General features: G+C 41.0%; 1 protein-coding gene and 1 long non-coding RNA gene across 3 annotated transcripts in view; one reads left to right on the top strand and one right to left on the bottom strand.

Annotated features, from left to right (window-relative positions):
• cbfb (core-binding factor subunit beta) overlaps positions 1–11,226 on the top strand; it is a 78,637-nt gene extending 67,411 nt beyond the window's left edge. For both annotated transcript variants that reach the window (XM_048546390.2, XM_048546389.2), the window contains exon 6: positions 9,821–11,226. In XM_048546390.2, the coding sequence (XP_048402347.1) occupies positions 9,821–9,870 (50 nt within the window). In that variant the 3' untranslated portion in view covers positions 9,871–11,226. The remainder of the gene's footprint in view (positions 1–9,820) is intronic.
• LOC125459684 (uncharacterized) overlaps positions 1–25,658 on the bottom strand; it is a 65,896-nt gene that overhangs the window by 31,707 nt on the left and 8,531 nt on the right. The gene's annotated exons all lie outside the window — the stretch shown is intronic.

Raw genomic sequence — 25,658 nt, 5'->3', positions numbered from 1 at the left:
GTCCATTGTCATGGGAAACTAGTGTAGACATTGTTGAACAGCAAAACAAGATGGAAAGATGTTCTGCCGCTGTCATGGTAAACATTCTATATGCCTCAGTTGCTTCTGTTGTATTTCAGATTTCAGCATGTCATGCAAGTTTTGTAGTAAGAATGAATAGACTGTTGGTAATTATTTTAAACATGCCTTTTCATAGACTAGAGATAATGGGAACTGCAGATGCTGGAGATTCCAAGATAATAAAATGTGAGGCTGGATGAACACAGCAGGCCAAGCAGCATCTCAGGAGCACAAAAGCTGACGTTTCGGGCCTAGACCCTTCTTCAGAGAGGGGGATGGGGGGAGGGAACTGGAATAAATAGGGAGAGAGGGGGAGGCGGACCGAAGATGGAGAGCAAAGAAGATAGGTGGAGAGGGTGTAGGTGGGGAGGTAGGGAGGGGATAGGTCAGTCCAGGGAAGACGGACAGGTCAAGGAGGTGGGATGAGGTTAGTAGGTAGCTGGGGGTGCGGCTGGGGGTGGGAGGAAGGGATGGGTGAGAGGAAGAACCGGTTAGGGAGGCAGAGACAGGTTGGACTGGTTTTGGGATGCAGTGGGTGGGGGGGAAGAGCTGGGCTGGTTGTGTGGTGCAGTGGGGGGAGGGGATGAACTGGGCTGGTTTAGGGATGCAGTGGGGGAAGGGGAGATTTTGAAACTGGTGAAGTCCACATTGATACCATATGGCTGCAGGGTTCCCAGGCGGAATATGAGTTGCTGTTCCTGCAACCTTCGGGTGGCATCATTGTGGCAGTGCAGGAGGCCCATGATGGACATGTCATCAAGAGAATGGGAGGGGGAGTGGAAATGGTTTGCGACTGGGAGGTGCAGTTGTTTGTTGCGAACTGAGCGGAGGTGTTCTGCAAAGCGGTCCCCAAGCCTCCGCTTGGTTTCCCCAATGTAGAGAAAGCCGCACCGGGTACAGTGGATGCAGTATACCACATTGGCAGATGTGCAGGTGAACCTCTGCTTAATGTGGAATGTCATCTTGGGGCCTGGGATGGGGGTGAGGGAGGAGGTGTGGGGACAAGTGTAGCATTTCCTGCGGTTGCAGGGGAAGGTGCCGGGTGTGGTGGGGTTGGAGGGCAGTGTGGAGCGAACAAGGGAGTCACGGAGAGAGTGGTCTCTCCGGAAAGCAGACAGGGGTGGGGATGGAAAAATGTCTTGGGTGGTGGGGTCGGATTGTAAATGGCGGAAGTGTCGGAGGATAATGCGTTGTATCCGGAGGTTGGTAGGGTGGTGTGTGAGAACGAGGGGGATCCTCTTGGGGCGGTTGTGGCGGGGGCGGGGTGTGAGGGATGTGTCGCGGGAAATGCGGGAGACGCGGTCAAGGGCGTTCTCAATCACCGTGGGGGGGAAGTTGCGGTCCTTAAAGAACTTGGACATCTGGGATGTGCGGGAGTGGAATGTCTTATCGTGGGAGCAGACTCATAGACTAGTCTGGTTGACTTGCTTTAAGTCAACCTCTCAGTGGTAGAGAATTGACCATTATCTAATGCTTGCTTTTACTGAGGGATGTGGTCCATATATTCTGTGTTAAAGCCTTTCTGGGGCATGACTTCTCAAAAATAGATTAGTCACTGACCAGCTGCTAGTTATGTCTCATCTTAGGTGTAATTTTACTATCCTGTTAATCTCTTATGCAATCAGCAGTCTGGTATTAATGCACAGCAATTTAGAAAAACCCACTCTCTTCTGGGGCAAAATTGATTTTAAATTGTAATGCATCCCTTTTAAGAACCTTTTTCCTCTTTAATCCATATGTAAAATGATGTTTCAAATATGGACAGATTTACAGAATTAAACGTTATGAATGTGGAACTGTGCATCATTAAAATTAAAAATCAGTTTAATTGAAGATTAGATTAGATTCCCTACAATGTGGAAACAGGCCCTTTGGCCCATATAGAACATAGTGTACTCTAGCTGTCTTTACTTCATAAGCACATGGGCAAAAAAGATTGTTGTTTGGGTCCAAATGAATATTGACCGATTGCAAGTAAATGATAAGAAAATTCTATTGAACAAAGCTTCAAATATTTGATTATACCTGAAATAACTGCAGCTGCTGTAAATCAAGAACAAAAACAGAAGTTGCTGCAAAAGCTCAGCAGATCTGGCAGCATCTGAAGGAAAATCAGAGTTAAAATGTTTTGGGTCGGGTGACCCTTACTCAGAACATTCTTCAAAAATGCTGCCAGACCCACTGTGCTTTTCTGGCAACTTCTGTTTTTGTTCCTTCACATATTTGAGGTATTTGTAGCTTGTACATAGAAGAAACATCCTGGTTGGGTGCTATTATTTTCTGCGACTGTATTTTCTTCTTGGAAAGATAGGTGATATTCACCAAGCAATTGGGAGGGGGAGGTGAGTTGAATCCAAGGAAATAGGGTTTTGCATCTGTGTTGAATATATATATATATATATATATATAATACTGGTTAAGATAAATAAGCTTCATCTGAAGAAACCATCAAGGACTAAAATTTTGCCTAGAACACCAATGTGTAAAATTGTACTAAGAAACTATATTTAGAAGGAAACCTTTATATAAAAATACTAATTGGCTGAAAGCCTTTGGTTCAAGTTAGTAACATGTATCCAATTTCCCATACAGAGCAAAAAACAAATCTAGATGGCAGCACAATATCAAAAATAAGGGTTTTCTTGCAATCCTTAGACTGTATATTATCATTTGTTTAGTTATTGTTTACTGGAGAAAGGTGTCTCCAAATTACGCAAGTGCAAAGTCCATTGATGGGAGTGGCCAGTGACATTGAGCCCAAGATTGTGAAGTGGGAGCCTGGTGTCCCTTAAACTCATCTTACTTCATCTGAGACTGAATCAGTGATGGGTAACCTAGTCTGCTCATGGAAAGTGAGTGTTCTTTAAACATTAACATTAAACCGCTGTTTTCATTTAACCTATAATTCTGTTTAAAAATTGTTGATTTGTTTTCTCAATTTGGAGAAGTCTGGGTGAAGAGTTGAACCTTTTAAGATAAGTCGAACTGCTTTGACAGGACTGCTTATGGGCCCGGGTGCAGTAAATTGCCCAGCTAACTGGAAACGTCTTTTCTCCATAATTGAGTCCACTACAATGTCTCTGACTCCCCTAGAATAATTTTTTGCTCTCATAGGTCACAAGCTGGTGCAGCAAGGTTCCTAATCTAGAGGTCTCCAGCCTATTTATCGGGTTGTCTCTGGGCAGGAACCAGACAGAAGAATGATTAAATTAGCCCAACAGTAACTCCCATGCAAGGTACAGGTTAAAACTCAGACCAGTATCCATAAGGATAGGGTTTGTTTTTCAGGATGTACGTGCCATGTCCAATAAACTACTGAAATAATTCCATGGCAATCCTGCCCATTTTTATTAACATTTTTAATCTGGGCCTAACTTCTGTCAGAAATTGGTTTGGGTAAATATGCATAGACTCAGTAATCCAGGTATCTGTGAATACTGCTTTTATTTGATAACTCAAAGGATTATATTGTTACTAACTAGCCCAATATTTTATTGCATACTGTTAATTGCCCTAGTTTTGAACTAGTGCCTTGAATTGTTGTAGTTACGCTCATGGGCGACGGATTTGAAAGAGGCTGTCAGTGGCACCTTGGTGAATTACTGCAATACCCCTCTTTTATGGTACACATTGAACACCTGCTACCATTAAGGCACTGTGCAGTAATGTTTTTAAGGTGGTGGATGTGATGCTAATCAGGTAGATTGCTTTGTCCTGAGTGGTGTCAAACTTATTTCTTTGTTGGAGCTGTACTTATCCAAACAAGTGGAGTGTATCCATTGCATTGCTTACGTGTGCCTTATAGCCAAAAAAGAAATTTAAACTGCCTGGATCACCTGGCATTGACCAAGGTACTAGAAATATCAATGGTGCACACAAACCCCTAGTGACGGTGCAAGGTTCTCCTTCCTAACATTCAGGGTCTGGTGCAAAAATTGGGAGAACTATCCCAGGAATAAATCAAGCTGCAATTTAATGTCATCTATGAATATGACTGTCCCAAACATTGCCATCATCCTTAAATGCGTCCTGTCCCACTGGTAGGAAAGAGCCACCAGAGGTGGCAGCACAGTGGTATGCACTCAGGAGCAAATTGCTCTGCGTCTAGTCAAAATCGATTCTTGACCCCATCATATCTCATGCCGTCAAGCATGTGAAAGAAAAACAGATCAGCACCTATTTGCTACCAATGTGCGCACACCACTATCACCACCACCACCTCCCCCTCATAAGGAATCTGCATTCCCTGTTGAACACCATTTGAAGGAAGCGCAGAGGAAGATGAGGGCACAGAATACACTGAGTAGGGAACTTCAGTGTCTGTCACCAAGGGTAACTCACTAACACTGGCTGGCTCGGTCCTGTGGCATAGCTGCTAGACTGCAGCAGGTCATGAAGGAACAAAAGAACGGGAAAAACTTACTTTACCAAACCCTTGCCATTTTCCCTGTTGAAGCTGTGTGTATTCATTACATTCCTTGTGAGAGTAACCTTTACACTTCACACTAAGGATACCCACTGGAGTTGCCCCTCCCCCCCTCCAACCTAAGGTATTGACTCACTCATTTACATCTGTCTGGAAAAGAGAGTCCACAGACTCCAACTCAAACAAATGGTCTCTTTTTGACTTCAATGGAAGACCTTATGTATTTAAATTGCATCCCTATTTCTAGTCTCTCCAACAAGGGAATTGTCCTTTGACACTTATCGTCTTTGGTCAGAACATTGAATACAGGCGTTGGGACGTCATGTTGTGGCTGTACAGGACATTGACGCCACTTTTAGAATACTGCACACTAAACTTGAGAGGGTATAGAAAAGATTTACAAAGTTATAAGGAGACACTGAACAGACTGGGGCATTTTTCCGTGGAGTTTCGGAGACTGAGGAATGACCATACATAGGTTTGTAAAATCATGAATGGCATGGGTGGGGTGAATAGTCAGGTCTTTTGTGTAGTGTGGAGGAGTCCAGAACTAGAGGGCACAGGTTTAAGGTGAGAGGGAAAGGATTTAAAAAGGTCTTGAGGGATAATTTTTTTCACACAGTGGATGATGCATGTATGGAATGAACTGCCAGAGGAAGTGATGGAGATGGGTACAATTACAACATTTTAAAGGTCTCTGGATGGGTATATGAATTGGAAGGGTTCAGAGGGATTCGGGACAGATGCTGGTAAATGGGACTAGGTCGGATCGGAAGAACCTCAAATAGATCATCTCTATTCTTTTAAACTCCAATGGATGCACAACTTGTCCAACTTTTCTTAGATAAAACTAATTTCATGAGCTTGTGAAGCTTCTCTGAACTGCTCCTAATCCAACTATGTGCTCCTTTAAATAAGGAGCCCAGTGTGGTCTTCCCTATGCCCTGTACAACTGTAGCAAAACATCTCCTTTTGATTTTCATTCTCCTTGTAATAAATGAATTTTAAAAATTGCCTAATGAATATCGTGAGTCTGCACTGAAGAGGAGAAAATGCTAAGGAGACATGAAATATTGGATGGGATAACTGCATGTTATAAGAGGTTGAACATTTTTTTTGAAGGCATATGAATCTTTCAGCCCTGGTAAAATGCAGTCTGGGCTGTGAAAAGAAACAAAAAAAGCAGAGCCTCTGATCATTTATTCAATCCTAAGGCCAAAGTGCTAGAAAATTGGAAGACTGCTCAGCTGTACAGACTGTCTAAAAAGGATGGGAAAAGGAATGAACTGAATATTTACAGGCCTGTCATTTGATGGAGAAAATTCTGTGGGATGGCCAATATTGCTTCTGGCTGAGCACAGATGACCACTGACTAATGGACTGATTGGCCTCTTCCTATGCCACATGTTTTCTGTTTTGTTTTGATTCTTGGACTTAATATGTCTCTCTGGAAAGTTAAATAGGAAGGAATGAGGGGCAGATGGTAAGTTAATTGTTCATGGAATTGGATTAAATTCATTGGTCATTATAGGTTTTTGGTGAAGCTGATGGGTACAATACATTTTTTGTACGTAATGATACAAGCAATTGGATCTGTTAACCTTTCTGCACAGTATTCATGTTGCAAGCTTTATCAATTAATGGACATGGGAATATCTAGATATCACAGCTGGCAGACTCAAGATTAAGCCCAACTCAAACAGTTGGCCAGGCTCTTCTGAAACTTAGCTTTGGGAAAATAGATTTAATGGGAATGAAATCGAAGTATTTTGTGGCGTCAAATAGAAAATAACTTTTCATTTCGAGCGTTGGGTGATAGTTGCATGCCAACGATTGAATAAATAATCCATCAAAGTGATAATGAAAAGTGATGCTTGTCTCATATGTATTGCAACTTGTGCATTTTCAATACTATTCCTGGGTGTTATAGATTTAATATTGTGATTCCTTGAATCTGGTAGTAATATGTGGGAAACGGGTAAATGTGAAAGAAGATTTTTGTGCAAATAACCTGACATTATAATGAATATTGTAATAACTGTAGTTCTGATAAGCATTCAGTTTCAACTGCCTAATTTTCAGACCTGCAATAACCACAATGTTGTATAGCAGGTGTCGATAAGATATAGAATCAAAATTAGGCCATGAGGCCCATACAGTCTGTTCTGCCATTGGTCATGGCTAATGTTTCTCAACCCCGTTCTCTTGCTTTCTACCTGTAACCTTTGATCCCCATGCTCATCAAGATGCTCTATCTTTCTCTTAAATACACTTGGTGACTTGGCCTCCATAGTCTTTGTGGCAATGAGTTCCATAGATTGATCACCCTGGTTGGTTGAGAAGGTTCTTCCTATCTTATTTCTAAAGGGTTGTAACTTCACTCAGGCTATGCCCTCAGGTCCTGGTCTCTCCAACTGGTGGAAACATCTTCTCCATGTCCACTGTATCCAGGACCCCCCAATATTCTGTAAGTTTCAATGAGACTACATCTCATCCTTCTAAACTCCAGTGAGTACAGATCCAGAGTCCTTGACTGTTCCTCATGTGACAAGCCCTTCATTGCCAGAATCATTCTTGTCTTCTGGACCCCCTCCAAGGGTTCCTTTAGATACAGATAAAAACAATTCGGTGTTCCAAATCCTGTCTGACCAGAGCGTGCTCAGCCTCAGTAGTGTATCCCTACTCTTGTATACTAGCCCCATTGAAAAGAATACTATTATTGCATTTGCCTTCATAACTGCCAACTGAATCTGTATGTTAACCTTTAGAGAATCCTGATCTAGGACTCCCAAGTCCCTTTTATGCTTCAAATTTCTGAAGCCTTTCTCCACTTCGAAAATAGTCAACACCTGTATTTCATCTATCACTTCTTTGCACACACTCCTGGCATGTCCGTGTCCTTCTCCACATCCACCTCAACACTACCTCTCTTCTCCCCCCCCACCACCCCGCTATCATCTTCATTTGCTAACTTAATAACAATGCCATCATTTTCTTTGTCCAGATCATCAGTGTATAACATGATTAGTTGTGAACCTAACACTGACCGCTGTCAGCATGCTCAAACACCTCCCGTCTCCTGATGCCTTGATACCAGAAAACACAGTTTCTTACTTTCCAGTCATTCCCTGTAGTCTGAATACTATCTTTGTTTCTCTGAGAGAACTTTAAACATCTGTGACCAGATCTGGACAATATTAAGAGCAATTGTGCCTTGCTTTCCTGTGCTAAGCCATCACTAGTTTAAGATTACTTTGAAAATTAGAGGTACCAACCTGGTTTATTCTCCTACTGATTTATCTCCTTAAAACCTTCTATCCTGGCATCTTGATCTTCTAATGACTACAAGAAGCTCCTGGAATTATCTCTCATTGGGACAATGTTGTTGTCTGTACTGTTTACATGCCCCTGCCAAGGTTCTCTGCCTTACGTTCCTGCAATTGCTTTGTGCACAAAAACAAAAATCACAGTCCCTGCTCAGCCATAGCCTTGCATCCCGTATAATTCTGGTTTTTTCCCCTCTTTCCTCCCTCGTTATACAAAACTCAATTCTATCTCTTCAGATTACTGTGCCACCCAACGTCTCTTAACCTGTTGCCCTTAAACATTCTACCACGCTAAAGTCATGCCCATCTTTCTCAGATCCCATGCTTGAATCTGTATTCTGCTTTTTGCCATAATTGCCTGCCTTTACCATAGCACCAAATAGACCTAAGCAAAGTCGCAAGCATCTTCCTCCCTGACTTTTGTCTGAGGTGTTATTTCTTCTCAACTTGACTGCAGGTTTTTGCAGCCATACCATCCTGGAGAAGCAATTCCTTAGTGATATTGTTGCTAGACTATTAATCCAGACACCTCAGGTAATATTCTGGGGACCCAGGTTCAGATTTCACCGTGGCAGATTGCTGGTTGTTGCGGGAAATACCCATCTCGTTCACTAATGTCCTTTTGGGAAGAAATCGGCAACCTTTTCCTTTTCTAACCTACATGACTCCAGACCAATAGTAATGTGGTTGACACGCAGCTGTTCTCTGGGCAGTTAGGCAAAGAATGCTGGCCTAGCCAGTGAAGCCCATAACCCCATGAATGAATTTAAAGTCCTCTTCAATGTCTTATATCTATCCAGCAACATGAGATTGTTCTTGCTAGCTTTCGCATGCTCCCATGTGATTTCAGCCATATTTAGCAACTAATCACACCTTACTCCTGGACCGTTACCTCTTGACTGTCAGGGATCTAACTTTGCCTTGCTTTTCTTCATTCATAGAACATAGAACATACATGTACAGACCTTTAACGACAACATCAGAAAACAATGGAGTCAGCGGAGGCTTGGGGACCGCTTTGCAGAACACCTCCACTCAGTTCGCAATAAACAACTGCACCTCTCAGTCGCAAACCATTTCCACTCCCCCTCCCATTCTTTAGATGACATGTCCATCATGGGCCTCCTGCAGTGCCACAATGATGCCACCCGAAGGTTGCCGGAACAGCAACTCATATTCCGCTTGGGAACCTTGCAGCCCAATGGTATCAATGTGGACTTCACCAGCTTCAAAATCTCCCCTTCCCCCACCGTATCCCAAAACCAGCCCAGTTCGTCCCCTCCCCCCACTGCACCACACAACCAGCCCAGCTCTTCCCCCTCCACCCACCGCATCCCAAAACCAGTCCAGCCTGTCTTTGCCTCCCTAACCCGTTCTTCCTCTCACCCATCCCTTCCTCCCACCCCAAGCCGCACCTCCATCTCCTACCTACCAACCTCATCCCACCTCCTTGACCTGTTTGTCTTCCCTGGACTGACCTATCCCCTCCCTACCTCCCCACCTATACTCTCCTCTCCACCTATCTTCTTTTCTCTCCATCTTCGGTCTGCCTCCCCCTCTCTCCCTATTTATTCCAGAACCCTCACCCCATCCCCCTCTCTGATGAAGGGTCTAGGCCCAAAACGTCAGCTTTTGTGCTCCTGAGATGCTGCTTGGCCTGCTGTGTTCATCCAGCCTCACATTTCATTATCTTGGAGTCAGAATGTATCTGTGAAACTTACATACTAGCAACAATATTTCTACAAATTCATTAAAGTACAAATATTTTACCAGTTGAAAACGCAAGTTTGACATTGGTTACAAGTCTTTTCATTGGTAATTGATAGCTAATCTTCTGTAAAATGAATGGATGGATTTCCAGGAAAGGGCTGTGGTGGACAGGTAGCCTCAGTCCAGGAAGAATATTGGGAAATTAAGTGTTTAGTGGAAAAACCTCTCCATATTGCAGTTTGGTTACCTGGCTCCCTTTTGACTTGTTCATCTAATTTTGTTCTTTCTTGCTATATAGCAACGCAGGCAGGACCCCAATCCCGGCTCCAATCTGGGGAGCGGAGATGAGCTGAAACTACGTTAAACGTGCTCTGAGCAGCCTTGCCATGGGTCATTGTGTGGGGATCGAGCAGCTTTTCAGTGACACCGAATTCTTTAAGGAAATGAAGATGCTTTGGCCCAGATCAAGAACTTTGTCCTGTTCCCCACAGCCCAGGACTTTGGATGCTCCAGTCGGCACAAACTGCCAGGGATTGCACTATGTCCATGTTACAGTACCTGCATTTCCTGTTGTATGCATGTAGCTGGTAGCAATCTGTGTGTGACTGTTTTCTATGCAAGCTGTATTTTTTTATTCTGTTTTGGTGATATTTTTACTTGTCCCTTTTTTATGTATTGTTTAATTTGTTTCCATTTCTGACCTTTGGTTTAACCAAAAATGCAGCAAAGAAGTATCTCAAAATTAGGTCATAAAATGTTGCAGTTAAATTAATTTTTTTTTACATGTGGCAGGAAACCCAGAGATTCTATTTTCTGCTTTTTATAATAAATTCTGGGCTGATGGACGTTAAGGGCCTTAATTCTGTTCGCTTTTGCTTTTCTTGAGCACCAAGGAAATGTATTGTTTGCTTACTAGCAATTTTTAGTTCTGATTTTTGTATCCTGTAAAGAGATAGCCACATAAGGAAGCTTATTATCAGAGCAAAACTTAAAACATGTAAAATAAAAGCAAATTAAGGATAAATAGTCAACACAAAGTTGGAGAACAGAAGACTGTCCGACATGAACGTTCAGTTTGACTTATTTCTGTCATTTTCCAAATTAAATTTGACATGAATCAATAACGCCCACATAAAATTGATTTCAGCCTCTTCATCACAGAAAAGAACTGATGCGTAGTTTCTTTAAATCCAACATAATTGTTATTTTAGGCCACCCCTGAGTTCTGCTACTAAGTAAAATATATATTATCCTGAATATAGGCTGTAGTTTGGGCTGACAGAATGTGCACTGCTTACAGTTAAATTACATCATGTGCTGGACATATGAAAAGTGACCAAATGAATTCTGACAGACCCTGACGAATGTACGATATGTTCGGAATGGATGCTAGTGGCCTTGGTGGCTATTTCTTGCTCTGCAATGCATAAAAAAATCTTAATGCTGGCGTTAAGATTGGGGATGTCTGCTTTCTGCTATTTAGTGCAAATAATCCAAAACTTTTAAGTTACTGGTTTTAAGTTATTGATGCGATTTAATACGGTTTTTCCGATCACTATTTAAGTAGAACCAATTGCATCGTTTTTTTACGTAGTACATCTCCCTCAGGAGTTGCTTTGATTTATCAGAATAGCTTTTGCTACCTTTTGAATCTAAAGCATTTTCTTTTAAATTACTTTCATAATAAACTTCTGTAAAGTCAAACCTGTTCTGTACTTATTTTTCTTAAAATTAGAAAAAAGATTTGACATTAGACTGATATTAACTTCATAAATTCTTTTGGCACCTGTGAAATGTTTATTATTAAATGGAATTCATGGAGAAACTCTGAAATCCTGCAGCAGTTGAATCAAAATTGAAATGTAGAATTTCATTTTGGCTATGATGTCTTAAATTATAGCATTGGAGAAATGAACCTTGAGGGAAGTAATGGAAAGATAAATTTAGAGAGGAGCTTTGGTGATTAGCAATTGAAGAGTCACTCAGTCTCTAATGTGTAGAAGTAAATATCACAAGGGGAGCACTGGGATATTGCCTCCACTTTGTCCTTCCAGTCTGAAAGTCAAAGGGCACTTTTTGAAACAATGTTTGCTGCAGGGTGTTTATGCATGACAAAGTCAAGTTTAATGGATATAATATTCTATATTGCTCAGTGATACCGCTAACTTTTTCAAAACCAAAACAAATATGGCTTTAGAGAAAATTATGGGAATTTACAAGTTCAATAGAAACTTTGATTGCAAACGTTTGTCACCCTGCTAGGCAACATGGTCAGTGCGCCTCCAGTGAAGCAGCAGTGTTCTGTCCCACTTGTTATTTATGTGCCTTGGTTTGCTGGGGTGTTTGGTATTACCGCACACCACTGAAATCAAACCGGAAGTAATACCAACCACCCCAGGAAACAGAGGCATATAAATAATAAGCGAGACAAGAACACTGATGCTTCACCAGAGGTGCGCTGACTATGTTACCAAGCCGGGTGACAAAATGTTTGCAACCAAACCTACCAGTTTGGCAAGCAAGTCTACAACCTAATTCAAAACCTGAGCTACCAATCTTCACAAACGTTAAGATTTTTTGATTAAATTTATCATATTGACTGAATTGCTATGTATTTTCTACCAAAAATGATTAGTTCTTGGACCATACCCTGCCCTGCACTACGTTTGGTTCAAATCCATAAATTGTTGTTTCAAGAACCGACTAACAAGCAATGGCATAAACATTATCTTCACCTTGACAATAAAAGAAATGGGTGCAGAAGAAACTAATTTCACTTTTAACCGAGTATGGGGACATGTCTGATAGTATATTAGAATATCATTAGATGATGCATGGGAGAACACAGAGCCTGAATTCCATGAATCACAGTGCAAGACAGTGTTTGGGAATTTAAAAAATGCTACTTTGCCTAGACAAAGGATGTTTTGAAAAGAAGCAAATAAATTAGATATATTGATCTGAAGTCTAAAATGGTTTGAAATTGCTCCCAATTTTTCTATCTAATTTGACCCATCAAAACGAGGCAGGGAGAGGTTTAAATGCCAGGAGTTATTTACTGATCTTGAAACAAGCAGGATCTTGCCAGTCACTATTTAAATGTTTAGTGGGTTGTTCACAAAGATAGCCACTGTAAAATTGACATGTCATATTGATTTGGATGCTAGTAACATCATTAGAGCATCAATTTTCTTGAAGGGTAGATGTAGAGAATAGACTTGTTGAAGGCCATTTGGTCAAAGAAAACAAAGCTGTTTTTTAAAAAAATATATAGATCAGTTAGTGATACTTTGTGTGCACTAAGAGAATTGATTATCAGGGTTTAACAACAAATATTTGGAAAAACAACTCAGTCAAACTACATGGGGAAGATCCTCACTAACCAATTTCTTTGATTTTTAAATGGCTCATTGGACCAAGATGCCCTATGATATGTTTATAAACTGGGTGGAACTTTGTCAAATGTCTTCTCAAAGAGGTTTGTTATATATGTTTTTCAAAAATACAAGATAAACACAATGTATGGATAAGAGGGGTGGTGCAGTGGTTAGCACTGCTGCCTCGCAGTGCCAGTGCGCCGTGTTCAGTTCCACCCTTCCTGACTGTCTGTCTATGTAGTTTGTATATTCTCCGTGTCTGCATGGGTTTCCTCCAAATGCCAAGGTTTCCTCCCACAGTCTAAAGATGTGCAGGTTGGGTAGATTGGTCATGGGAAATGCAGGGATGGGGTGGGATGCTTTTCAGGGGGTTGATATGGGCTTAATGGGCTGAATGGCCTGCTTCTGTGCTGTAGGAATTCTATGATAAATTAGCTGAAGAGTAGAAGTCAAGGTTTGTTTCAGTTATGATGGATATCAACTGGGATGCAACAATGGATTAATGTGTTGTTAGTTAAATCAGTATGGATTAAGAATTCAAACCAGATCTTTGCATAGGTTTTCAGAGGTCATAACTACCCACAACTTAATCCATTTTGTTCTATCTGCCCATTGATCACACATGACATATCACTGTCTTTTATAACTTGTACTTTGATTTTCAAAAGAAAATATCCAATATAGAGAAATGCAGCTTTCCATCTTGATTTTTTGCTTTTTTTTTGCAATTAAACGGCATACCATTCTTTCTTGTGTGGAAATTTGCTTCAGCTGGTATAGTGAACTGGGTTAAAGTAACCCCTGCAGTTCATTTTTGAAACAAATATTTCCATGTTTCAGTCAGAATTTTGTTTATCCACTTTTTTTTTCCTCCCCTTGCCTACAGGTGCAAAAGTACAGTTGTGTGTGGGTAACAATAGTCAGCTTGCTCCTTACTCATTTGACCACTCAGAATGGCTATGTTCTTTGAAAATGGTTGGAAGATGTTTGAGCCAATCACAACTGTGTTCTGGCATTTGTGCGTTTTACAGAGAGACTGGAGATGCACCCTGCACTTGTGACCAGTCCAAACAATCCTTGTCTTAATTTATAGTCCCAATTGTTTCATGTGCTTTTTAGGAAAAGAAGCTGTTGATCCCCAAAAGAAAAGTTGGAAATTGAGGCAAGTAATATTGATGTGCTTCGGGGGGGGGGGGGGGTGGCGGCTAAGTATGTAAACTGAGGCAGAAAGGAATGGAAGAATATGTGAACAATGAGTTGAAATAAGGTGGGAGGAGGTTTGTATGTAACGTACGATCTATAGGTTTAAATTCTATAAAGTATTTGGCACCTGATTACCTTCTGAAAATCAGTACATGAATGATTACTGTACTACTTTTGTATTTAATCTTCTGTATTTTGAGAACTTGAAATAAGTTACTCAAATGCAACTCAATCATAAATTTATACCTGCTGTTGTCTTATGCGTTCTTTAAGATGCAGCCCAACTCTTGAAGTTTAGCTGCAAATGAAGTTGGACTATTTACCAATTTTGCTTTTTCCCTGGCTTTGCAAGCATTGGTGTGTTGAGGTTGCTGACTTGCTCGGTGAGCTGGCTTGTTCTTGTTCAGACGTTTTGTCACCATGCCAGATGACATCATTAGTGGAGCCTCCAATGAAACGATGTTATTCTACCCCGCTTGGAAGTTATACTATCTGGTCTGTTATGGTGAGTAGTGTCATTTCTGGTTTTGATCTGTATGGATTTGTATATGGGGTCCAATCCTAATGTTTGTTGATAGCATGGTTCTCCACCTGTAATGCATCTAGGAATCTCTGTGCGTGTCTGTTTGGCTTGGGCTACCATGGTTACCATGTCCCATTTAAACTGATGTCCTTCATTGCGTGAATGTACCGATATTAAGGAGAGTTTGTTGTACAGTTTTGCTGCTAGTTGAAGTTCGCGTATTCTGAACGCTAGTTTACTTCCTGTCTGTCCAGTGTAATGTTTGCGGCAGCCATTACAGAACAGCAACCCATTCTGATCAAACCCTCAATTTCCACAGCAACCACCCCAATGCCCACAAACAAAGCTGCGTTAGGGCACTATTTAAACAGGCCGGAGCACACTGCAACACTCCGGAACTACACAGGAAACAGGAAGAACACCTATACAAAATGCTCACTATAAACAGATATCCCCGCAACTTCATCCGCAGATGCCTACTAAACAGACAACAACAGGAGGACACAGTATACCCTAACACGCTGGCCACTGCCCTACCTCAAGAACATGCTGAAACTGACAACAAGACTGCTAAGACTACTAGGAATCATGGTGGCCCACAGCCACTCTGACACAAACTTGCAAGGAATAAAGCCCCCATTCCAACAATATGCAGAATCTACGTGGTTTACAAAATACCATGCAACGACTGCCACAAATATTACATCGGACAGGCAGGAAGGAAACTAGCCGTCAGAATGTGTTTCATGGGGAATTGTCCACTGCACCTGAATGCTCATTGTTACACTGAACTTCAACTAGCAGCAAACCAGCACAACGAACTCTCCTTAATCTTGGTACACTCGGACAATGAAGGCTATCAGTTTAATGGGGACAAGGTAACCATAGTAGCCTAAGCCGCACATAGACATGCATGGGAATGCCTAGAGGCATGGTTCTCCACCTGTAAAGCAATCAATGAACATACAGAATTGGACTCCATGTACAAGCTCATACAGATCAAAACCGGAAATGACACTACCTGTCATAATGGACCAGAAAGAATAAATTCCAAGTGGGGTAGAATAACATCTGAATGAGAACAAGCCAGCTTGGTAAGCAAGTCAACAGCCTCACCCACAAGCTGAGCTACAGATCTTTGCCAAAACTTAAAGGGTGTGCCATTTGCTATGTTCCTTTTCTCCAAGTTCAGGCTCCAAAATCTTTTAGAAAACCGTGCTTCATGCCACTGCTAGCTCCTTTACCAATCTTAACTAATATTCTAATTTGCAGCTGGGCTTACTTAGTGCCTAACAACCCATTGACATTTTTACAATATTGACCTTAAGATCCCATGGATTCATCCATGTTATAAAGTAATTTATGGGATGCAAATGTTGTTGGTTAGGCCAGCACTTATTGCCTGTCCTAAATCGCCTTGAAGATGATGTGGTTTTATATTACTGCTGTCCTTGGGGTGTATGTTAATTTAGGAGTTTTGCACAACTATCTAATATAAGCACCTAACAATTTGTAAGTTATTTTCTGATATTTTACTGAATTTGATAAGCAGCAGTTTAGATATGGTATGTTAGTTAATTAGATAAACAAAGTATACAACCATGACATTTGAAGATAGTTCATTGATACCAGTGAACTAACAGGTTGATGTGAAGTGCTTTGGCCCCAGTGTTTGGAGCAGCATCCTGTCTCAAGTCGAGGTGTTAGGGAATTCTTTCCTGGGTCTTCCTCCACTTCTGGGCTCTCTTCCAACTACCTGATGGGAACTGCTGTCTGGGGACCACCTGATGAGAAATGCTACCCACAGGTGTTTCATGAGAATTGTCCTCTGCAGCTGAACACTCATTGTTATGTCGTATTTCAAGGGACAGGTTATTTTGTCTGTCCATAAATTATCTGAACCCTTTTGCACAATGACCACGAGACAACTATCTAATGCATCAGATGACTATAATGCCCTTGCCCACTTTCATTTGAAGGTTAGTTTTCATTCCTTCTAAGAACACCTTTTCGAAAACAATTGACAGATAATTGACTGACACTAGTTTGGTGTGCGTCATAATCTGTTTCTCATAATTCTCATTTTTTTAACATGTTAAAATTTTGTAAAGTTAATTACTTCTGTTACGACAATTAAATAAAATCTCATGCTACACAGTAAATACTATGAAAGTTCAGCTTTTAAGGGACTTCAATATCCAACATTGAGGATATCGACAGTGGTGTTAGGGAGTTCCAGGATTTTGACCGAGCAGGTGTGAAGGCAATAAAGGTTCAGTCAGGATGGTGCGTGGCATAGATAGGAATCTGCGGGTGGTGGTCTTCCAAAGCATCTGCTGCCCCTGACTTTTAGTGGTCGAAGCTTTGGTTTGGAAGCTGCTGCCAGAGGAGCCTTGGTGAGTTACTAAGTACAGCTTTTAGTTCGTACACATGTGTATCAGTGACAAAGGGAGTAATGTTGGAGGGGTACAAATCAAGCACACTTTTGTCCTGGATGGTGTCATACTTTTAAGTGTTGGTGAAACTGCAAGCAGCTGGTAAGTATTCCATCACACTCCAGTATTGTGCCTTGTAGATGATGGACAGGCTTTAGTGAGTCGAAAGGTGATTTGTTAGGTGCAGAATTCACAGTCTCTGACCTGCTTTTATAGCCACAATACGTATATGGCTGGTCCAATTCAGTTTCTAGTCAATGATAACCCCCAAGGTGTTCAAAGGAATTCAACAATAATAATGCCATTGAATATCAAAAGGGGAGGTATTGAGGTAGTAAATCAGTGAACAGACTTATGCTCTAGGGATTTAGATTCTCATCCCACCAGGCAGCTGGTGGAATTCCAATTCAATTAGTTCTTATTCACTAAGTGCCACAAGGATAACTTATTCAAATCCTTGTAGAATTTTTGAATCTAATGTTTACCCTTATTGGTCAATACTGAGGCAAATTTTTGTTTTTCTCTCCTCATTTTCAAACATAAGATGATACTGCATCACAAATGTTCAATGCTCCATCCATTTCCTTGGTCTTATAAGAGACCTTTTATTAGACAGAAGATGTACTTGAATTCCAAGAGGATGCCTGAGTTCCATGATCACCATAAGGCAATTACTGGGCAGGAAAGATAGAGTCATTATTGTTAAAGTGGAATTTGTCATGAGGTATAAAAACGATGACTTGCAGTCATAGCATGGGAATAGACCCTTTGGTTCAATTCGTCTATGCTGAGCAGACATCCTAAATTAATCTAGTCCCATTTGCCAGCATTTGGCCCTTTTCCCTCTAAACCTTTCCTATTCATATATCCCGTCCAATTGCGTTTTAAATGTTGTAATTGTACCAGCTTCTACCGCCTCTGGCAGCTCATTCCATACACGCACTGCCCTCTATGTGGAAAAAGTTGCCTCGTTGGTCCCTTTTAAATCTTTCTCCTCTCACCTTAAACCTATTCTCTCTAGTTTTGGGCTCTCCTATCTGGGGGGAAAAAACTTTGACTATTCACCCTATCTGTGCCCCTCGATTTTATAAATTTCCATGAAATCAGTTTCTGAAGCTCTAGGGAAATAGAAACCAAAAGAACTGCACATGCTGTAAATTAGGAACAAAAACCGGAAGTTACTGGAAAAGTTCAGCAGGTCTGACAGCACCTGTGAAGAAAAATCAGATTTAATGTTTTGGGTCCGGTGACCCTTCCTCAGATGCGTCACCAGACCCAAAAATTTAACTGCTTTTCCAGCAACTTTTATTTTTGCTCCAGGTAAATAGCCCCAGCCTCTTCAGCCTTTCTCGATAGCTCAAAACCTCAAACCCTGGCAATATTCTCATAAATCTTTTCTGAATGCTTTCAAGTTTAACAACATCTTTCCTTATAGCTGGGAGACCAGAACTGAATGCAGTATTCCAAAAGTGGCAGAACCAATGTGCCGTACAGCTGCAACATAACCTCCCAACTCCTACAATCAATGCACTGACCAAGAAAAGCAAGCATACCAAGCACCTTTTTCATTATCCTGTTTACCTGCGACTTATGAACCTGCACCCCAAGGTCTCTTTGTTCAGCAAAACTCCCCAGGATCTTACCATTAAGTGTATAAGTCCTACCCTGATTTGCCTTTCCAAAAGGCAGCAGCTCACACTTATCTAAATTAAATTCCGTCAGCCATTCCTAGGCCCATCTGATTGAGGTCCCATTGTACTCTGAGATAACCTTCTTCACTGACCACTACACCTCCAATTTTGGTGTCATCTGGAAACTTACTAACCATAACTCCTATGTTCACGCCCAAATCATTGATATTAAATGATAAAAAGCAGAGCACCCAGCACCAATCCTTGTGGCATACTGCTGGTCACAGGCCTCCAGTCTGAAAAGCATCACTCCACCACCACCCTCTGTCTCCTACCTTCAAGCTAATTATTTATCCAGATGGCTAGTTCTACTTATGATCTAATGTGATCTAATCATGTTAAACAGTCTACCATTGCAGAACCTTGTCAAACATCTTACCATATAGACCACATCTGTCACTCTGCCTTCACCAATCCTCTTCGTCAATTCCTCAAAAAAACTCAAACAAGTTAGCAAGACCCAATTTCCCACACTCAAAGCTGTGTTGACTATCCCTAAAGCATCCTTGCCTTTCCATGTACACGTAAATCCTGTCCCTCAGAATCCCCTCCAACACCTCGCCTGTCACGGATGTCAGGCTCACTGGTTGATAGTTCCCTGGCTTTTTCTTACCACCATTCTTAAATAGTGGCACTTTGTTAGCCAAACTCCAGTATTCCGGCACGTCAATGATAAAAATATCTCAGTAAGGAGCCCAGCAATCTCTTCCCTAACTTCCCACAAAGTTCTGGGGTACAACTGATTAGGTCCCAGGGATTTATCCAGCTTTATGCTTTAAGACATACAGTGTCACCTCCTCTGTAAGATGGACACTTTTCAAATGTCACAATTTATTCCCCCAAGTTCACTGGTTTCCATTTCCTTCTCCACAGTAATCACTGATACAAAATACTTGTTTAGTATCTTTACCCATCTGTTTTAAAGTTCAGTTGGAGATTGCAAATCAACAAAGACTATCACAAGTAATACAAGAGCAGAGGAAGTAGACCTGCAATAGGGTTATGATGATGCTTGGCCTGCTGTGTTCATCCAGTTTTACACCTTGTTATCTCAGATTCTCCAGCATCTGCAGTTCCTACTCTCTCTGAAGTAGACCTAGTCTCCTGGAGAAAATAAGGACTGCAGCAGCTGGAAAAGCACGGCAGGTCAGACAGCAACCAAGAAGCAGCAAAGTCAGTGTCCTGACAAAGGGTTTTGACCCAAAATGTTGACATTTCTGCTCCTCGGACGCTGTTTGATCTGAGCTTTTCCAGCCTCACGTCTATAGATCGAGCCTCCTGATCTAGATAGAGTAAGAAAACATGAAATAGCTGGAGCAGACCAAATGGCCCCCTATACCTGCTCTGGCATTCAACAAGACGATAGTTGATCTACAGGTGGCCGTAACTCCACTTTCCCACCTGCCTCCTACAACCCTCATCTTCCTTGAACAAAAATCTGTCAAACTTAGCTTGGTCTCTGTCACTTACGTAAAAGAATGCCAAGACTTAATCATATGAACGAAGAATTACCTCCTCCTCAGAAGGAATTATTCCATGCTGTGAACTCCTTATTATGTGGGTTTTCATACCCAATTAATCTTTTCACAATTTTGCATTTTGCCAGGACCTAATTTAGGAATGATTACTACAAATCCTCTTAAATTTAGTGTTACAGCTGACACTGAGTGCAGTATCATTCAATTCCCACTCCTCCGTGGGTCACAACATAAAATGGGAATCCTTTTCCAGACACCAAGATGACTTATTAAATACCTTCTCTGTATCAAGTTATAAACAACAAGATACATCAACCATATTTCTTAATAAATATAATAATTGATTTTATCAAACCAGAGTGTATTCAATAAATATTAATTGGTTACCATACACAGTCAGTAAGATAGAAGTACAAATGCTTATCCTAATAAATATACACAAAACACCAGAAAAGTAAAAGATTTTTTCTGCGGAGATTTCTGCAAAAAAAAAGGTCTATTGGTGATCCTTGAGGGTAAAAGGATAATTTGTAGAATTTTCCAAAGACTGATGCTATAATGTTCTCACTGAGCTGGTCAAGTCACTGAACATGCACAATTGTGTCAGAAGTCTTGTGATCACTGCTTGTTCAGAAAGCATAATCATTACATGTTTTTTCGATCATACTTTTAAAAGGACTAGGTTTCACCTTGAACTCAATAATAAGGTTGTTTTTTCAAAAGTGAGAGGTCAGTTGGATAGTTTATTCTTCTGAAGCTTTCTTCCAACTCGGTTTGCTTGTGACAGCCTTTCCCCCAAATGAATCAGACCAGTCACTATTCAAAACATTCCCAGCAGGGATTGATAGCAAAGGAAGCAGTAATCACCAGTCATATAATTTACAGGAGACATTGTTATAACAAAATCTAATGTCCACAGTTAACTTTCGACAACCTCTTTTAAAGAAACCACTCCAAGATTTTTCCACAAAACTTGAAATTAACCTGTTTTCCACAATCTTTAATAACTTGAGTACTCTGAGCAATATTAAAGTGTTTTTGTCATGCTATATTTACGGACTGAATAAATGCAGATTATTACTTTTATTAACTTAATTAGATTTTTCTTTCATTGCTCAACTTAGGACATAAAAATATAAGCTGAAGAACAAAAAAAAAATGCAATGTACCCAAATGAATGAAGAATCAGGTGCCTCATAGGTGATAGGCTTTACTGCATTCGGTGGGATCTCTTAGGTCTGAATCCACCTTGAGGGTACTGAGCTGATTAAAATATGCCAATTGTGGAGGTTCTGTTATCTTTAGTCTCCCTTAAACAGATCAAACAAAATGTAATGAAAAAAAACAGAAACCCTGACCTGACAGCTTTTGGTATTTTAGTAGTTGTCAAACTGGTATTTGGCTTCCTTACAATTTCCTTCATTGGATCATCAATACTCTTCACAATTTAAGTCTTTTGTTCACATTGGTACTTTACACATTGCTCAACTTTCTTCATCTGGTTTTAAGTTACTTTCTCTTTTAAGATATTTACACTTGGGTTAGGACATTGAGTCTTGAGCATTAGATTGGTGTAATAAATGGAAGATAATTGATCATTTAGCCATTCTTTGCATAGGGAGGAACTCAAGAAAGCAATTATGAGAATAAAATGGGAGCATAACTTTATGTATTTAGATAAATGTTAACTATAAACTTGTCACTCGGCTAAAGTGAAACTAATACTTTTAGGAATAACTTCATAAGAGGTCACAGCCACAACTTTACATTGAGTGTCCTCTATTTGATTTTCATATTTAGTCAGGTTTAGATCAAGACAAGGCTTTTTCCCAGGGGTGGCAGGAGTCCATAACTAGAGGAAATAGGTTTAAGGTGAGGGGGAAAGATTTAAAAGGGATCTAAGGGGCAACTTTTTCAAGCAGATTATGGTGCATATATGGAATTAGCTGCCAGAAGAAGTGGTGGAGACTGGTACAATTACAATATTTAAAGGGCATCTGGATGAGTATATGAACAAGAATGGTTTAGAGGGATACAGGCCAAATGCTAGTAAATGGACTAGATTTATTTGGGATGTCTGGTCGGCACAGACGAGTTGGACCCAAGAATCTGCTTCTGTGCTGTGTATCTCTGTAACTCTATGAGAAAATACTGACATGAGATTAGGGAGAATCCCAATGTATTCTGCAAGTATATCAAAAGAAGAGAAAAATCAGAGAAAGAGTACAGCCTATAGGGACAAGTGGGCAATCTGCACATGAAGCCAGAGGACAGTGATCAGTGTTAAATCAATACTTTTCATCTGTCCTTACACGGAAGAAGGAGGATATAAATACAGAATTCATGATGGTACTTTGAAATTCTTAAGAATAAGATCAAAATGGTGTTGGAGGTTTTGACGGATTTAAAAGTAGATAAATCCCTAGGACTAAGTGAGTTGTATTCCAGGCTACTTCAGGAGATCAGGGAAGAAATTACAGGGGCCTGGCTGCAAATTTTTGCATCATCTCTGGCTAATGGGAGGTGCCAGAGGACTGGAGGTCAGGTCATATAGTTCCACTTTACAAAAATGGTGGTCGAGAAAGACCTGGCAACTATAGACCAGTGAGTCTCACATCAACGGTAGATAAACTATTGGAGAAAATTATAAATAAGAAAATTGATCTCCTGGGAGGCAAGGTTTGATCAGAGATAGTCAGCATTGCTTTGTCACAAAGAGGTCATGCCTAACAAATCTGGCGGATTTTTTCAAGAAGGTGACAAAGTATTTGGGTGAGGGTAGGACAGTTGATGCAGTTTATATGGATTTCAGCAAGGTATTTGACAAGGTACCACATGGAAAACTTATCAAGAAAGTAAAGATTCGTGGGATCCAGAGTAACTTGACAAGATGGATCTAAAACTGACTTAGTGACAGGATTCAAAGGATGATGGTAGAAGGCTGTTTGTGTGACTGGTGCCTGATATGTAGTGGCATCTTATAGGGACCAGTGTTGGGTTCCTTATTGTTTGTGATATTCATAAATTATATAGGAGGTATGCAAAATTAATTCTGCAGACGATATAAGGCTTGACCAAGTTGGTGATAATGAGCAGGAAGATGCTAGTTTACAGAAGGAGAAAAAATGGTTCAGTCAATTGGGCAGATCAATGTTGCATGGAGTTTAACCAAGCAGAGGCTTGAGGACCGCTTTGCGGAACACCTACGCTCGGTTCGCACTGAACAACTGCACCTCCCAGTAGCAAACCATTTCAACTCCCTCTCCCATTCCTGAGACAACATGTTCATCCTGGGCTTCCTGCAGTGCCACAATGATACCACCTGAAGGTTACAGGAACAGCACCCCATATTCGGCTTGTGAACGCTGCAGCCTAATGGTATCAATGTGGACTTCACAAGCTTCAAAATCTCCCCTTCCCCATACCGCATCCCAAAACCAGCCCAGCTTGTCTCCACCTCCCTAACTTGTCCTTCCTCCCACCTGTCCCCTCTTCATACCTCAAGCCCCACCCCTGTCTCCTACCTACTAACCTCATCCTGCCCCCTTGACCGGTCCCCTCCCTAACTCCCCACCTACACTCATCTTTACTGGCTCCATCTCCACCTCTTTGAACTGTCTGTCTCCAATCCACCTACTTTCTCCTCTATCCACCTCCCCGTCTCTCCCTATTTATTTCAGAACCCCTTCCCTTCCCTCATTTCTGAAGAAGGATCTAGGCCCGAAACGTCAGCTGTCCTGCTCCACAGCTGCTTGGCCTGCTGTGTTCATCCAGCTCCACACCTTGTTAACTCTTTCATCAGGATGTTGCCTGGGACAGAGCATTTCATCTATGAAGAGATGCTGCATGAACTCAGATGATTTCCTTTGAAGTGGAGAAAGTTGACAGGGGGTATGTGAGAGAGCTGTGTAAGTTCATCAGGGGCATGGATTGGGCGAATAGAAAACAGCTATTCCGAGTTGAAGGGTCGATAACAAGGGGGAATAATTTTAAAGTGAAAGGCAGGTGCTTTAGGGAGAATTTGAGGAAAATCTCAGAGAGTGGTAATGGTTTAGAATGCACTGCTTGGTACGTTAGTTGAGGTGGGAAACCTCACAACTTTTAAAAAGGCTATGGGTGTCATGCAGGAAAAGGAGACTAGTGAAGGTAGTGCTATATTTTTGGTGACACAGACTTGATGAGCCAAAGGGCATCTTCTGCACTATATGATTCCATATTTCCTTTGCTACTTTGTTGGGACTTTTGGAACGAAGTTATTATCAACATTTATTGAGTTTCAACTCTTTCAAGGACATAATGTAGAACTTTTGTTCTCCTTTATCCTGAAATTCTGGGTTTCATTACTCCAATGTTTTGAGACAGTCAAAACAGTGTGGTATTTACAATTGCCATTATTGTTAAGCAGTTTACAAACCACAGCCATGATTTAGCACCTCTTTGATTTCCAATCTTTTGAGTGTTAAGATGGTGTATAACTATCTCATGCATTAATAATGTAAGGACTGTAATTTTTTTTGCTGTGAGAAAGATCTATTTTCCTCCTGAGTTCTCTTTCTCATGAAGCATCTTTTGTGACAATTGGGCAAGTGGTCTGACAGCCCGCTGCCAATACAGCTAGGTAGTGCGGAAGTATTCCTGGCTGATTCATTGTTCACTTTTCCCACCTCACTGTGATACAATACCACGCAAATTCAATACTCAGTGCATGAGAAGGTGGAGACACAGTAATGTACAGAAATACTTTATTTGTTAAGCTGGTCCGGTAACATGGACGAAACCGGCTTCTGATTAATAAATGATATTTTAAACATAGCTGTATCTTCAGGCCTTTAATGTGTAGAAAGCAATTCTGAGGGGTGAATTTTACTAAAAATTGGCTAAGTGTCAATTTCCAAAAGTTTCATGGAAGTTTTCTCTGCAGAACCTCCACTGTTCATCTCATTAAGTATGTACCCCATCTCCCTGGCACCTATCTTGTATTCTGCCATTGCATCCAGATTCTGACCCATCTCCCACCAATGCAGCATTTTCCCTCAGTAATTCTAACCAATCCTGTACTCCAAACCACTAAGCCTTCCTGCCCTCTATATTTCCTACTCACGCAATCAGGATACCTCACCACCATTTCTGACCACAAAGGACATCGTCCCTTGACTGACCATCATCCTCTTGACTTTTCACTGCTGTCAAACATGACAAGCTGCCTGCTCAGGAAAATAGTAAACTTCATTTAAATAAGGCAAGATCAGGGAATAACGAGATGTTTGTGCGTGCCAGCCAGCCAATTAGCACTCACTAGCAAGTTTCTTGTCTTGTCATTAAAACTTTGAGTGGAAAATCAGGCCTTTCACCTCAAAGTTCAGAAACTAAATTTTTCTCATCTTGCCATATTTTCTCAACTGACTCAAGATTGGTCACATCATTCAGGG

Source organism: Stegostoma tigrinum, chromosome 16, assembly GCF_030684315.1.
Source record: "Stegostoma tigrinum isolate sSteTig4 chromosome 16, sSteTig4.hap1, whole genome shotgun sequence".
Lineage (NCBI taxonomy): Eukaryota > Metazoa > Chordata > Chondrichthyes > Orectolobiformes > Stegostomatidae > Stegostoma > Stegostoma tigrinum.
The sequence above is the reverse complement of the archived record's forward strand: the minus strand, read 5'-3'. Positions and strand labels throughout refer to the sequence as shown.